Below are 17,105 nucleotides of genomic sequence, written 5' to 3' on the forward strand. Positions count from 1 at the left end.
AGCGGTTATTCATAAAACAAACATGGCATTTTTATGATAAAGGAATGACCAAAGAATATTAGTCTGAAAGCCATCTGGTTGTTTATATTTATATCAATGAACACAGACCATATATTTGTCCTGTATCAGTACGAAGACAGGTAACAGCACATTTTCTGAGTAGTAATTACCTACATTGTAGTAGATAGTTATTCTTGCTACGAACAAGCATCCATTGAATGCCATGTGACCATAACAAATGCTTCTTTTCTTTTAATAACTATATTTTATTGTTATTAAGCCATAAAACACATTTTCCTTATTCAGGAGAAGAACAATTTTATTACATTTATCCCGTAGATATCTTTTATTGATATATGTTTCTTTCAACACGGATTGAGTTTTGTTAGGTTTTCAGTTCCTATCCCCAAATAAAAGTCCTAATTTTTTTTATCAAATGATTAACTGCTATAAGACAAAACACTTTAGAAAGTAGCTATAATGTTCTGGATTTCTTATATTTTCATTTTTCTTATATATTTTGTTTCACTTATCAAATTTCAAATCATAATTAAAAAATTTAGGATTGCCATATATATATATATTTGCTTTAATTTATAATCTGATACTGCTTCAGCTACATTTGTGAGCAACTATTTTCAGTATCGTCTGCTAAAAATGATTTTTAATTTTTCCATAAATATAAAATTTTTATACGCAACTGAAACAATTAATAAGACATGCAATTCATTTCCTTTAAATAGTCTATTCATTTCTTATCGTTTTCACAATGTAAATCTTTTTATGCTTACACATTCACTTCATGTTTTTTTATTACTGATATTTTTTTTTAACAAATAGTATATTCGATGTCTAAAATTGTTACAAAATGTCATATAAACACTTTTGAAGGAAAAAACATATTTAAACAATAAACGTTACAGAAGTGAGTGAATTAGTATTGAGTGAGTTGTTATTGACTTGAATTTGAAATATAAGTTTCGAATAAAATGTATGATCTTTGTATGTTCTTTTATTTACATCTTGGTATCTTGTTTATTAATTTTGATGCAATTGTATATAGTGAATATAATTTTGATGCAATTGTATATAATGTATATAATTTTGATGGAGTTGTATATAATGTATATAATTTTGATGCAGCCATCATCCCAAACACGTCATTATAATAACATTTCAAAAACTACGACACATCTCGTATAAATTTTTTCTACTTGATTTTTATGTAACATGGTGCAATTTCAAAAACTACGACACATCTCGTATAAATTTTTTCTACTTGATTTTTATGTAACATGGTGCAATTTCAAAAACTACGACACATCTTGTATAAATTTTTTCTACTTGATTTTTATGTAACATGGTGCAATCATTGCATCTAAAATTCTACATAGCATTCTGATAACATAACATTGTGCATAAATTGCGTTATTCATTGACTATAAAATTGCAATCTTACGACATAGTCTCCATGTAATAAGGTTAATCCTTTGTGACAGCATTTTATCAACATGATTTCTACATAATATTTCACAAAAGTTGCGACATAGCTTTTATATCAAATTGCACAATTTACAAACACTTCGCGCAATACTGTGATTTAATGCAACATCTGATGATATCTTTTATCCAGTTTTAAGAAGAGTTAGATACATTAATTATACAAAAATAAATTTTTATATTTTCCTTACATGCGGAATGTATGTAGTTTATTTTTACTTTCAAAATTCTGATTTTTTCCTCATTAAATTTATTTTTATATGTTTGACTTTGTTTAATAAACTTTTATGTCTTAAAATCCTTTAAATTTGTTATATACATGAAAATAAATTTTGTAGAATTAGGGGGCGGGGCTTTGATAATAATTTATATCTTATCAAGCCACTTAAGCTTAAGACGAAATTTATTTTCTATTATATTATTCTTTTTATTCAATACGATTTCAATATAGTATGGAACTCATATTTTACGATTTTGATACAATACAAATTAGTATATATTATCAAATTCTGATCTAATTATGTTTCATTTAATAATTTTCGATACAACATGAATTAATGGTGTTATAAAAAGTTTATAACATACATAGAAATTCTAATATGTAATATTCAGAATTCGAATACATAAATTTACGGGCAACTATATAATTCAATTCGAATTTAATGCCTAATTCCTACAAAATGATCACAACTTTAACCTAATAAATAGAATTCCACTAATAACTTTATTTTCAACATCGTCTGGTTTCTTCATTAAGTACAAATTAATAATTGCAATTCTCATACCAAATTAAACACTTAACATAATTATTTGCAGACAAAACCATCCAAATAACCTCCACAGACTTTCAAAATGATTACATTAGGTATTTTTTCATTAGTATTCGAACAATTTATTTAATAACTTCATTCGCAGAAACTCAGAGTGTTTATGGTTTAGTCGCCACTTGTTTTCAATAGCATATTCATAAAAACCGACATTTTGTTGTAAAAGGGTTTTAATCCATTGAGGATAGAATAATTTAGATAAATATATTATTCTCTTTATTCCAGACAAAAAAAGATACCTGCTGTCAAGGTTGTTAATAAATAAATGAACTAATAGATGACATGATGAAATAAAAATAAAATAAATAGACATGTCGTGAAGCATAGAAATGAAATATTTTGAAATTAATTAAATTAAATATATAATGCAGTGAAAGAATGATCAAAAATTAACTAATGTTCAAATGCAGGTGTCAAAAGTTAGTTCTTATAAATATTATTACAATGCATATCATTAATATTTAATGATATGCAATGCATGCAATAAATATTAATGATATTAATCATTAATATTTATTGATTAATATCATTAATATTTAATGAATGCATTGTAATATTAATATTTAAAGAATTTTATTATAATTCAGATTATTATTTGACATTAATAAATTCGGAATTCATATCTTATTATCTTTTTTAATAATAAAGATGTGTGCATGCGCGTGAGCTTATTTGTAGGTGTGGCTGTATTTCGTTTGATCTTGAGTTACCATACTATTAGAAAAAAATATTTTAGGGTGTGGGAATGTGTATTTTAGATAGAGTTTTTTAAAATTTTCATTCATTAAAAATTATGAGAAATTTTGATGTTTTTCTGACAAATAAATATTAATATATTAAAAAACTTTATGTCGTTTCAAAACCTAAAAAAAATTGTCTTTTAATGATACCAATTTCATTATTAATATATCAACTATTTTTTTAACCCTTTAAAGGGCCATTTTTTTCTAGTCATATTATGTTAAAATATTTTTAGGCTTGAAATTAGAATAAGAAAAGGGATTCATTTAGCTTATTAGATAAATGTAATTTGATTAATTAATTAATTTGGTTAATTAATATTAAAGTATCAAATCAAGACATCATTTTGTGTAAAATAAAGAACTAAAGCATCTAAGTTACTGTCTTTCTAAAACATTTGTCAGAACTTATGCCAACCTACATAAATTCATACAAAGATTGATAAATTTGGTGGGAAACATACTTCCTACGGTCCTAGAAAGGGTTAAACATGACATCTTCAAAAATCTACAGATATTTTATATATTTGCATTCTTTAACTATTAATACAACTTATTATTATTATTTTTATTGAAATAAAATCTAATTTGTATTAGATAAAAGTTCTTTGTTTTCGCAATTCGATCAAAACAACAGCATATAACTAAATCAGAATAACTCAACTAATTAGACATTTATCACATTTTATGAAGAAATAGAATAATCAAAAACGCCAAACAGTATAAGCTGCCTGATTAGAAAGTAATTCACAAAGGGCGTTCCACCGTACGACTTGACTTCTATTGTATCAGAATAACAAGGATCTTAAGGCATCGAATATTTATTATAAAATAGCTGCCACCATCACTCTATCAATCCAAAGGAGGTTCATCAACGGCGATAACAGTACCATTCTGTATTCTCCAAAAAAAATAGCTGCCACCATCACTCTATCAATCCAAAGGAGGTTCATCAACGGCGATAACAGTACCATTCTGTATTCTCCAAAAAAAATAGCTGCCACCATCACTCTATCAATCCAAAGGAGGTTCATCAACGGCGATAACAGTACCATTCTGTATTCTCCAAAAAAAATAGCTGCCACCATCACTCTATCAATCCAAAGGAGGTTCATCAACGGCGATAACAGTACCATTCTGTATTCTCCAAAAAAAAAACTGAAGATTCACCTACTTCTCACATTTATATTTGAAAGATGTTTATGTAGTCAGAAAATCAATATCATGAAAGGCATTAAGATAATAATGATAATAGTGATATAAAAACTAATTGTAAAATGTTATTCAGGATATACTTATATATGCTTGTTTAAAATTCTCTACAAAGTACAAATGTGTTAATAAAGCAAAGTAAAATTAATAGAAATAAGGCTAAGCAGAGTATCATTTATAATAAGGTAAAGCAGTACAATATGTATACTCCAGGTTCGAGTGCATTCATCTATTTATTATTGTTAATTAGTTCTATTATTTGAGAATATAATAAATTCATATTTCATATTCTAATATATGCTTGTTTAAAGTTCTTACCTACAAATGTGTTAATGGGCAGAGTAGTGTTAATAATAATATGGCAAAGCAGTATTGATAATAATAAGGCAGAGCAGTGCAATACGTATACACCATGTTAAAGTAGATTTGTCTATTTATTATTAATAATTATTTGCCTTATTTGCGAATGTAGTGCATTCATATTTCATATTCTTATATATGCTTGTGTAAAGTTCTTATAACCTGCAAATGTGTTAATAAGGCAAAGCAGTATTTATAATAATATTTCAAAGCAGTATTAATAATGAGGCGAAGCAGTATTAATAAGAAAGCAAAGCAGTATTAATAATAAGCAAAGCAGTATTAATAATAAGGCAAAGAAATGCAATATCTATATTCTAGATTTGAGCATATCTGTCCGTTTATTATTGCTAATTATCTGCAATATTTGCAAATATTCATATTGAAAAGAAGCGGAATGATGTTTTTACTCAGCATTAACACAATACTCTTGTCAAATCGCATGGAATGATTTAGACTTGATTACTGATGAGAAATATTCTTAATTTTACGAATTTGTAGTATTGCTTTCATAGGCAGTTAGTTTATTTTTGCTTAAATGTAAACAAAAATTAATCGAAATTTTAAAGTGATTCTTTAATAACTTCAAAGCCTACAATTGAAATAAAATATAAATATAATAAAATATAATTTCAAAGCATATAGTTGATATAAATTTTATTTTCAAGCAACTTTTTCTTTAATTTTAACAAATTTCTTAAATACTTTAAGTACACTGTGCACCGATGCCTTTCATTGTTTCATATATTGCATTTGCATATACAAACACAATGAAACTAAACATATTTTTCTTTTACATAGTGTCCTTACTATTATTAAGAATAAAATTTTAAATTAAGATGAGATGTATCAGTCCAAAACATTATAATACTACCGTATTTCATATTAGAGCTTTGAAATTTCTTTTTTTTATCTTCGAGAACAATAACCAAAAAAAAAATATTTAAGCTTTGAAAAATGCTTATTCTCTCATTCTAATTTTATTTCTTAACTAAATTCGTTCTCAATAGAAATTTACGGTTTCAAAATAGTCATTAAAAATTTGTTTTGATATTAAGAAAAGAACTTCTGAGATGAATGACTTTTTTTTTATTATTCTGTCAGATGCATTCATATAGCATAACAAAAATTATTCAAAATATATTAATGTGCATTTACTTTAATAGATAATAGTACATATTTTGCCTTATAGGTGGCGCATAAAGCAAACTAAATCTATTCCGATATTTATATTTGTATTTTCATAGCAAGTTCAGAAGCGAAACTTATTTTTTGTTTACTTAAAAATAAATGCATAAAAATTACCATTAAATCATAAATAAATAAATAAAAATTACTATTTATACTTTTTTTTTATTTTCCGTAATATTATAAATTAATTTCTTAAACAGAGTTTCGTTTCTAATGCTTTAAATCTGAATTCATTTTTTTTCTACAGTAGAAGGAAATTGCACGGCTTATAAATAAAGTTTCGCATATCATTAAGACGTTAATATTAAAAAAAAATTGCTTTACTTATAATAATACTTTACTTACAAAAAATATGCTTACAATATCCAAATATAAACTAATAAATATGCTTGAAAGAATAATAAAAATAAAATATGCAACGAAACAAAAAGAATTTTTTTTCCTTTAAGAGATTTTTAAATATTTTATTTAAGAATTTACAAAAAAATTTACGAATTTTTGAATATAAAATATGTTAATAAATAGAATTTCAAATATAGAGAAATTTAAAATGACAAAACTTAATTCATCTTCTTGATTCTTTCTCGATTAACCTTCCTTTATGAGCCTTAATTAAAGCCAAAATGTAAATTTGGTAAAACTTTATGCATTTTTAACGATTATTTTTCTAGTTACAGGTAAAATAATGTTTTTCATTTGAATTTATTAAAAAAAATAGTGTAAATACTAATAGAGTATTTCAAATATTGTTCACTAGATGGCAGCAGGAAAATAATACCTTGTATTTCGAAATTTTTTGTGCGTATTTTCGAAAGTCGTATGCTAAAAATTGGAGTTTCTTGAAATTTGGTTGTTTTGCGTTGATAATAACTGTAACTAAGAATTTCTATTTATTTTTTATTAAACTAAACACTTTTAAATAAATGAAATTCTAAATTACTCCGATTAAGTCTGCATCAGTTTTGTTCACAAATTACTACATACATTTGTACATATTCTTGTTTCTAATAAACGTGAAATAAAATTAAAGTGCCGTTGAATCGGGCAAATAATTGTCTTTCTAATAAAATTCGTTTTAAACGTTTAATATATGGTATTAAATTTTAAGAAATTTTTAAAATATAATAAATTTTCTGGAAAATGATAAGAATTTAAAAAAAATTCTTGTTATCGAAAAGAATTTAATTTCGTCACTTTCTTTAAATTTTTTAGATAGTAAACCGAAGACTTTTCTCCCTAAGTTAAAATCATATCGGTCTAAATACTTTTCTCTGTTAATTTTTAAATATTAATTTAAAATGTGAATTAAATATTTTCTTCGTGGATAAAGTTACTTCTAAATAAATTTAAGGTTCCAACAATATTTAAAATTATTTTTACAAAATTTAAATTCTAATATCTAAATATGGAACAAACAATCCTTCCCCTCCCCTCTTTTTCTGTCATGTCTTCATTTTCATTTTTTTTTTTTGGGGGGGGGGCATGAGATCTTTTTATTGCCGTCAAGAATCAGTATTTTTTTTTTTTTTTTTTTTGCTTTCATACGTAATTCAGTTTTAATTCTTGTTATCAATTTTATTTTTTACGATACATCATGTCAAAATATAAGGGAACATTTGGATTCTTATGAGATATCTGTAAAAAGCATAAAGAATCATCAAATGCTGAATGAGTATTGTCTGCATTACCAGTCAGTATCTGGTATAAATAATATACTGATATTGCCCCGTGGTTTATTACAATATTTGAGAAGTAACAGTGTTTTCGTACAGGTGTCTGCAGGTGGAACAATATGATGTAGTCCACATTTAACTTTTATACCAATCATCTCATATAGAAAAGTGTCGATTCTCAATAATTTTCTGAATTTTCCTCCCCCATCCCCCCAAACAGATCTTTTCATGGGGGGGACTCAAAAGCATATATTTATGCAAGCAATAAATAAATTCAAACCAAACTTTGAATTCAAAATTTAAATGATGGACTTTCGTGCTTTCAAAAAAAGATCCCCGAATTTAGAATACATACTCATGCTTTTATCTGAGTAAAAGAACAACATTTCTAACATGCACATTGTCGAACTTTGAAATTTGATTATTCTTGATTTTCGAAACTTGACTTTTTTAAATATGCTCATGTGTGCAGTCAGATTTACTATAATATTTTTGTAAAACAAATATTTTATTGCTTTTCGGGTAATGGAACATATGCTACATCAAATTCAAATTATAATCTCTCAAAATAACTTACCTTTGGTTTGTAATTTTCCAAATAATCCCGGCACTGAATTTTTTGGACATTTTTATTTAGTTTGGTTTGCTTTATGATCAAAGAAATTAATGAAAACAAAGAGGGAAACAATTTTGTTTTAAAATAACTTTTCAATCTTTTCTGTACATATACATTTTTCTATATGTTTACGCCACCCATACGCTATTTTGATTTTTTCGCAACTTAAACAGCAAATAATTATTTGGTTTAGATAATTTTTTATTCTATTCCAGTGACACCACCTGGTGGTAAATTTGGAAATATTAGTAGTAAAATATGGCATTTATAATAATAAATTATAAATTGATGAAAAGAATTTTGTAAGTCATTTTAAGAATTCTTTTTGTCCGCTAATTGAAGCGTAATTTTGAAACTTCTTTTTCGAATTTATTTTTACAGAGTCTTTATTAAATGAAGAAATCTTAAATTGATTAAAGAATAATTGATATCTAAACTTACAGAAATATAACAATAGCATGTTTTCCTTATGCCCAGAAATTGCCTGACAGTTTTTTTTTTCAATTATTTTTATTTAAATGTTCACTCTTTTTTTTTTTTTTTCAAAATTTTCTATCCTCTATTTAAACAATATATTCTATTTATGCGCCCTTTTTGTACTTTTGTTTCAAAAAAATTTAATCAACAATTAAACAATCAACAATTTAAAATTTTAGACATCGCTAAAAATTATTAGATATATCATATATCTAAAACAAAATGAATTTTATTGAAATTTAACAATTTTAAATGGCTCTATTTACATAATTTTTCAAAATTTGAAATATTTAAATAGATTAAGTAAGGTGTATAATAATATCATTATATCCATAATATTCCCAGAATTCTATGACTTTAAGTTGAAAACAATTTGTTTGTTCAAAAAATAATGATATAAATTTGAATTAATTACATGGTTGAAGTAATTATTTTATCGCGGTTAGTTCAAAATCGATTGCTCAGTATTGTTTCATTGCTTTCCTAAGTCAAAATTGTGATAGTTTCAAATGGTATGAACTAAACAAAAGCTATTGGTGAAATAAGAAAAAATTGATGCTTTATCAAATTTGTATGAATTAGGAAATATCGGAGAATGGAATCACAAATTATATTTTTATTATTTTTATGCGAACCTTTTAACATAATAGGAAAATAATAGGAAATAAATTACAGAGCTCTTCATTTGTAGCCACACAGACTTCTAATTTATGATAATTCTTTGGCTAAGTTAAATTTCTTATTTTTGTTGATCTGCGTAAAAAGATGTCATCGATATGATGCAAAAATTGCCTGGATTGCTGGGAGCATGTGCTAAAAAATTAAGTTTCTAACCGATTTACGGGCAATAACTATCAAATAATATTCAATTTCATTTTCAAGCAGATGTTTAAGAAGGTTCACAAAATGTTAAGATTACGTACATCAAATAACATGTGACTTTATTTTTAAAATACATATTTTTTTTTTTCTATCTGGTATGTTCTGTTTCCTACATTTATCTTATTTTCAGCTTATTATCTTTATAAATAGAATTTTTATGTCTTCATTGTGCCATTAAAAATCCTCTTCCTGGTCCCGAATTCCAAAAACAAAACACCCACACTCAATGGCCGTTTCTGCAAAGATCCAACAAAGGAAATTCATATTTAAAAACAAACCATTAACATCGAAAATCATATAACATCGACAGACAGGCGAGCAAATAATTGGAACAAAAGTCCACCAGAATTGTGCAAGTTTCGCGATGTTTCTTTTGCTATTAAATTACTTTTCACAAAATTCTTCCGCTATTATCCTATTAATTCGGTAACTGCATTCTTTCAAAGAAAGGAAAGTCTGACGCAAACGATTTTCTTCCAAAACAAATTCCATTTTGATAATTCCATTCCATTAACCTGAAAACCACTTAAGTATGCAAATATGCAACGTCTGATTAATCTTACACTCCCATTATAGAATCGGATAGCTGCCTGAATTTTCCTCGTCGGATCAACTTACATCTAATCCCTAGGCACGTATGGACTATGACGTCAATTGAATAGAACTCCAGAATCTTGTTTTTTCTATTTCTGTTTTTTATCGTATGGTCTATCTGACGCTTCGGCTTTTGGCGCGGTTTATTATTATTTGAAGAGTTTAACTGACAATTCCCATGTGCCACGGATCAACCGCTGATCGCATGTAATAATGATGATGATGACTAGAAAATTGAACGTCCCAATCATCCCTGCCTTTTACGGTACAATTGGAGATTCGGTAATTAGTACATTTATAATTACTTTCGGTTTGTTTTAACTACTTTCTTGTTAAATGACAATGAGTTCAACAGATGTAAATTGGAGTTTAATTATTTAATGTTCAAATTTGAAGGAATTCATTTGCAGATGGATTTTTATTTCTTTAATCAAAATTAATTAGCAAATTGTAGAGAGCTGTCAGCAATTTTTTATTATCTGTCTTACTGCAAAGCAGGCAATAAAAAAATAATGCCATATATCTTTTATGCATTTCGGAATTCTCAACAATTGTAAATTGAAGTTTAATAGTTTAATGCTCAAAATTCAAAACATTCATTAGCAGGTGGATTTTCATTTCTTTAATCAAAATGTATTAGCAGATTGTAGATAACTGTCAGTATTTTCTTATTGTCAGTCTTATTGCAAAGCAAACAATTACAAAAAATAATGCCTTACATTTTTTATGGCATTTCAGAATTCTCACAAGTATTTTAAAGATTATTTTCGAAAATAAAAAGAAAAGTAAAACGTTGAAATTTTTGCATGACTCTTTAGAGCATTGTATTATATACTTTGTTCTAAAAGAATAAATCATTTCTTTTATTATAATGGATTAATGGCAAAATGTAGAAAGCACTCAGTCTTTGTAATCGTTAAGCAAGCAATCCCAAGTATAACGTCGTATATTTTATGGCATTTCGAAATTCCCAAAATTTGTTTAAAAAATATATTCAGTAAATAAAATTATGTTTAAATGAAAACTTCAATAATTCGCTTTAATAGGAGTTTTAATTAAAAAAATATTAACGTTTCGGAATACAAAATTCCATCTAAATTCTGAAATCTTCAATCAATAAAACTATATTGTTTTAATGATATTATTTACAACTTTTCAGTTTATAATATATGATTAAAAAAGAAAGCAAGCTCTATAATAGAAAAAGCAAGAGGTTAAAATATTCATTTAACACTCTAAAGTATTTGCAAAACATACTCTGTTTTAAAATAAACAAACCAGGAAAATAAAGCTCGGGTAGAAAAAAATAATAGAAAGTCTTTTTTTCATTAATATCTAGAAAATATCATCTCAATCTTATAACAGTTTATATGCATGTTTATCTAATACATTAAGAAATGTGTGTTAAAGCAGAATCGTGAGAACGAGCTAAAATTCGAAGCTTTATCTTATCAGTTTGAAATCTAAACTTAAAAGATGATTTCATTCAAAAATCTTTTGTTCTTTTGTCAGCATTTTTTTTTTGTTTGAAAATATTTGCATACATAATGGCAACCTTCAAAGTGATAAACAAACCATGATAAACTTTGGTTAGATTAAATGATATATTTTCAGAATCATTCAACCACAAAATAATATAACAATCTAAGTATACATTCAATTTTAAATTCTATATATATTATGTAAACAATACGAATTTATAAAATATTTTTAATAACTTTTAAGCAATTTTGATTGTCTAATGATTTTAAATTCAAATTTATGTATTGCTCAAATAGATTATCTCTTAGAAAAAATTACGACATACTTAACAAATTTGAGTATTGTAGAATTGTTTTGCTCTATTACGGATTCATTATATGATGTAATGCTGTTTTTTCTTTCTATACAAATAAAAAAATTATGCTTTTTAAATTATTTCTATCTTATTTTATATTCAATAATGCACAATACAGTTTTATATCCTTTTATTTCTAATTCGTTATCGCTCTTTAAAAAAAAGGAAATTTTCATGTTTATTTAATATTTACGATCTTGTTTTCAAATATTCTCTGCTTTTAACTTGACGATTTTTTTTCTTCTATTGAGATGGATATACAACATGTGTAACATAATTTATATCGTTCTCGTTTCAAGAATTTTGTTATTTTCTTATCGCTCAAGTATAATTTATTGATGATAGACCTTGCTTTTAATTATACTTATTTCTTTGTGCTCTTTTAATTACTATCTTCAATTTTAGGTAGAAACCAAGTAATAAATCATGTAATAAAGTAGGAAATAATCTTGAATGAAAATTATTATTTGAAATATATTCAAACTATAATTTCCTATCAAGTTTTTTGTTATTTTCCGGAAAAATTAATATTAAACTGATGTCCAAAAACGTAAAATCAATGAGAGTTTGTAAATTTAAAAAGCTAACTGACATAGAATTATTCTATTTAGAAAAATTATAAACCTGCATAATAATTATCATTAAACAATATCAAAGAAGCCGTTGTCAAAAAGTTTTAATTGTACTCCTCTTCAACTGTGTAATTAAAAATTAATTTCTGCTGTTGCTTGAATACAAAGAAGACCGCTTTTTAATTATATAAGATATTATTTCCATCATAAGAAATTCTTAGCCGTGAATTTAAATATTTTTGATGACATTTAGTTTCTAACCTTGACTTAAAAGCGGTAAATGCGTGCTACCATACAAATTACCATACGAAATTTAAATCTATTGTTTTTTATTGTTAACGAATTCTTAACTAATGTTGAAATCACTTTTTCGTAATCCTATAATAGATTAATTTAGTAACTTCTTTAAGAAGCAAAACTATATAAATATAGTGCAACATTATTTTATTTAAAACGTTTTAGAAAAGTGCAGTGATCTCAGTGACATAGTGGTTTTGCACCCACACGTCATATTTGAAGCAATAAAATAAAATAAATGTACATTTTTTTAAATTTTCCAGCATATCCTACAAATGGTTCTAGTAGCATCTATATAATCTAGCCTCCCGCTTTTTATTCCATCAAAAATTTATTGTCAAATATATATCAATAATGCATATTAAAACTTCGAGATAAATCAATTCAGTGTACATAACACTCCCTTAATCTAATCATAATTAACGACCAGGAGAATCATTTCAAAATTATATTTTAGTCAAATCCGTATTCTGATTATTCTTTTAAGCATAATGTAAATTAATAAAAAAGAGGATGAAACAGCAGAAGCCTATAAAGGATTTAAATTTTACAAATAATTGCGTAATAAAATCGCATCAGAATTTCTTCAAAAACTTTTACTTCTCATAAAGTATTGATCAAATCATATTTTATATCTGAATTCTGTTATACGAAAGCTGATTTTCTCTAATTGGATCCAAAATTAGATTAAGCTAATACTCAGCTCCTTAAAAAATCCTATGTAAAAAAAAAAAAAAAAAAATTAACAACAAAATTTCTACTCGTGTATTACATCCATTCAAGCAAAGTAATACTATTTAAAATGTATCTCATTTCTTAAAAGGCTTAAAATATATTCCATTTTACTGCTGATCATAAAGTTGCTGACTTTGTTCATAAAATTATTATAAGAAAATACTTATCAAACAATCACTACATAAAATTATATACGATTAAGGTTTTAATAGTTGGAAAATACTTTACATATATCATGCAATTAAAACATAATGAAGCAAAGGATACTTCAGAATGATTCAGAAACAAAACTCCAAATATTGTCTACAGTTATTCAGCAATTTTTTCTCCCATTATGACACTAATCACATTCTGCTTTTACTGATAAAAAAAACCATTTGGCTATTCATTTAACCAGTTATGTACATACACTTTGATTGTCCCTTTAGTTTGTTTTGAAAGAAAGATTTAGACTATATAAAGAATGCTGTAGTGTCTGTCATACATGTTTCTGCAAAAGGCCCTTTTAACCATTGACTGCATGAAAGAAAGATGTTCCTTGAGTCGTTATAGTATCGCAATATCCTCTGTCTCTTTTTCTATTGACTAACATATATAGTAAATACAGAATTAGATTTACATTCTGTTGACTGATTTCAAAAATTGGCTAAATATTTCAGATGATCTAACATACAAATATTTTATCATTTCAGGGCGTTTTAACCGGAGAGACGGAAAACAACAACGCAAAATGGACGCTGACGGCTATGGAGAAGTATATGCGCGACCAGAGCGAAGCAAGTGTGGCTTTAGGACTGGTCGCGCAACCACCGACTACCAATGCCACCTACAATAAACGCAAGACCACGCCTGTGCACCAGAATTCCCAACACACTCCAGCCACCAACGGAGATGGTCATGAAAGTGCTGGGGAAGAAACAAGCCCTTCCTGGGCCTCCAGCAGCACTGGGAACACCCCTTCTTTTGGAAGCAGTGGCGTCACCTTCGAGTTTAATGAAGATAATGAAAAAGGAACGCCCATCATCACCACCACCACGTGCACCCCTAATTCGACCCCCGAAAACAAAGCCCGTAGGAAAAGCTCTGCAGCCACAGTCACATTGTCGTCAAGCACTGAGTTGTTGGAAGCGTTGGACTCTGGTCTTGAACTATCCCTCAGCAAGCCTAGGAAATCCAGGAAAGATTCAGACAGCAGCTTGAAAGGCAACAGCAAGACCAATTCTGGATCCCATGGAGGAACCCCCACCAAGACTAGCAAGCTTAGTAAATTGTTGCGAAGGACACACAGTGCAGGTTGCTCTAAAGATGTTTCTACGCATTCTTCGTTCATGAAAGAAAAAGCTGTGAGTATCATTTTTTATTATTTTCTTCCTTTTTCACTTTTAAATCTTTTTTTCATTACCCTAGTTGACGTTTGTATAAATCGAATTTCATAATCATTTTTCCACTTATTTTATGGGACGCTGGTGTTTTTAAATTTTGTACAGTTTTCTATTCATGATGTAATATTCTATTTTCAAATTTTCTGATCATTTTTATAGAAAATTGAAAAATATAATTAAATTTTAATATAATACACATCGCGCCACCTTGTAGTTAATTTGAGAGCGAAAATTCAAAGATATTTATGATGATGAATTATAAATTAAAAACTAAAATAAAAATGATATTTCAAATAAAAAATGTTTCAATTTTTGTATACTGATAAAGAAACAATTTAAAAATTTATTTATATTGAATTTACTTAATTTGAACTTCTTTCAAATTCGTAGAAATTATTTTTTGCAATTGAATTTTTCAACCCTAATGTGATAGAACTGTGAATTTTTTTGTACACCTGTGTATCCCGCTCATTTATTTTATTTGTTGGATATTATGGATTTTTTTCGTATTTATACACGATTTTGTATGCTCTTTTTTTTTGCCATATCTAAGTAGATATTTACAATTATTAATATCAAAAGTTCCTTTATAGTTATAAAAATCTACGTCCTATTGAAATTAAGACATTTTAATCGCTTCAAGATTTTGCCCGCAGAAATTCCACAATCACAATATAACAAAATTCCATTGGTCATTATTCTATTGTCTTTAATCTTTAAAATAATTCTAAATTATTGTTTTCTAGAAGAATCTCATACCCTTATTAAAAGTTTCCAAGTAAGCAATAAAGAAAAAAATTGCCCAAAAAAATTAAATTATTTTTTTTTTTGTTTTCTGGTGTGTTATAATATTTAGTATCCACCCTCTATATAAATATAATAGTCATGAATATATATAATGAATATATAATGCATAATAACCTAAGTAGGCTTTAATTGGAGAAAATCACTTTCGAAAAAAATCTTTAAAAAAAATTTTTTTATAAATATTTAGGCAAATATTCTTTTTTTTTTTTTTTTTTTTTTGCCGTAGATAGAATTTTGAGATTTATATCTTCCTATACATCTAGATAAAAGTAATATAGAAAAAAACATGAAGAATCTCGTAGATGTCACAGAATATATAAAAAAAAGTGGAAAATTTTTCATCATTGGATAAAAGAATGAAAAAAAAAATCCCTCTCTCAACTTTAAAATACCGGAGCACGATGATATTAGCTATAAGCATTTTATCTATTGCACTGATATAAAGCAAGTTAAATTTGATATTATCATTATTAAATAATCCGTGTAGAGAATATTATTTTACGAGGCTGTATTCTAAACTTCTTTTTAATATAAAATTCAAGCTTATACTTATTTCATATTAGAATAAGCTTGTTGCATTATTGATTTATCATTCTGTTATCTAATGATAAAACTTTTCTGCCATTGTTTTACTCTCTTATATTTTAGGCATTTTCGGATTTAGCATGGTATTAAATGACAATAAAGATTTTCAGATTAAGTATATTTAAAATTTATATGAAACACAGTTTATCATATGCTTAAAATATAAAGATCGTGCAAAAATGCAGACATTGAATAATTAAATATGTAATCTTATAATCTATTAACCATTAAATACATAACTGAATACATAGGCACTTGACGCTATGTATTAATAATACGCAGTTAGGTTGGAAATTCCATAATTGTATTTAATTAATAAAACTTATTTTATTATTTTTACAAATACAACTTTTATTTTAAAACAATACTTATTCATAAAAATTACTCAGCCTTTCAATTTAATACTAGTAAATACTCATAAAATTCTTCATTTGATAGTAGATTTAGTGCTAATTTGTGTGTATGGGGGGGGGGCAGTTATCAGTGCGAGTATTAACTGAACCTTTATTTTATGAGAGTTCATTGAATAGTGATATTTGTCTAATTTTAGAACAGTTTGTCTAAACTTAATTCTAGAGGTATTTTAAAATATAAATTGGTGCTTATGTCAATATCGATCACTTCCCAAAATAATACATTATTATCATGATAAAGCGCCTAGTTAGATACAATTCTGGTGTAACAAACGAATAACTAATAGATTAGATTAACAGATAGCCCTAAAATCCTTCCACACTTACCGGATCTCTAACAAATCGATTTCTTACTGTGTAAAATATATAAAACGGTGGTTTTTGCTCAAGGCTAAATACAACTGA

At 26.4% G+C, this 17,105-nt stretch overlaps 1 protein-coding gene across 1 annotated transcript in view; it reads left to right on the top strand.

Annotated features, from left to right (window-relative positions):
- The window catches only part of LOC129980823 (uncharacterized), a 603,477-nt gene that overhangs the window by 457,044 nt on the left and 129,328 nt on the right, over positions 1 to 17,105 (top strand). Inside the window, exon 14 of the mRNA XM_056091226.1 lies at positions 14,206 to 14,856. Within this exon, the coding sequence (XP_055947201.1) occupies positions 14,206 to 14,856 (651 nt within the window). The remainder of the gene's footprint in view (positions 1 to 14,205; positions 14,857 to 17,105) is intronic.

Source organism: Argiope bruennichi, chromosome 8, assembly GCF_947563725.1.
Source record: "Argiope bruennichi chromosome 8, qqArgBrue1.1, whole genome shotgun sequence".
NCBI classification, from domain to species: domain Eukaryota; kingdom Metazoa; phylum Arthropoda; class Arachnida; order Araneae; family Araneidae; genus Argiope; species Argiope bruennichi.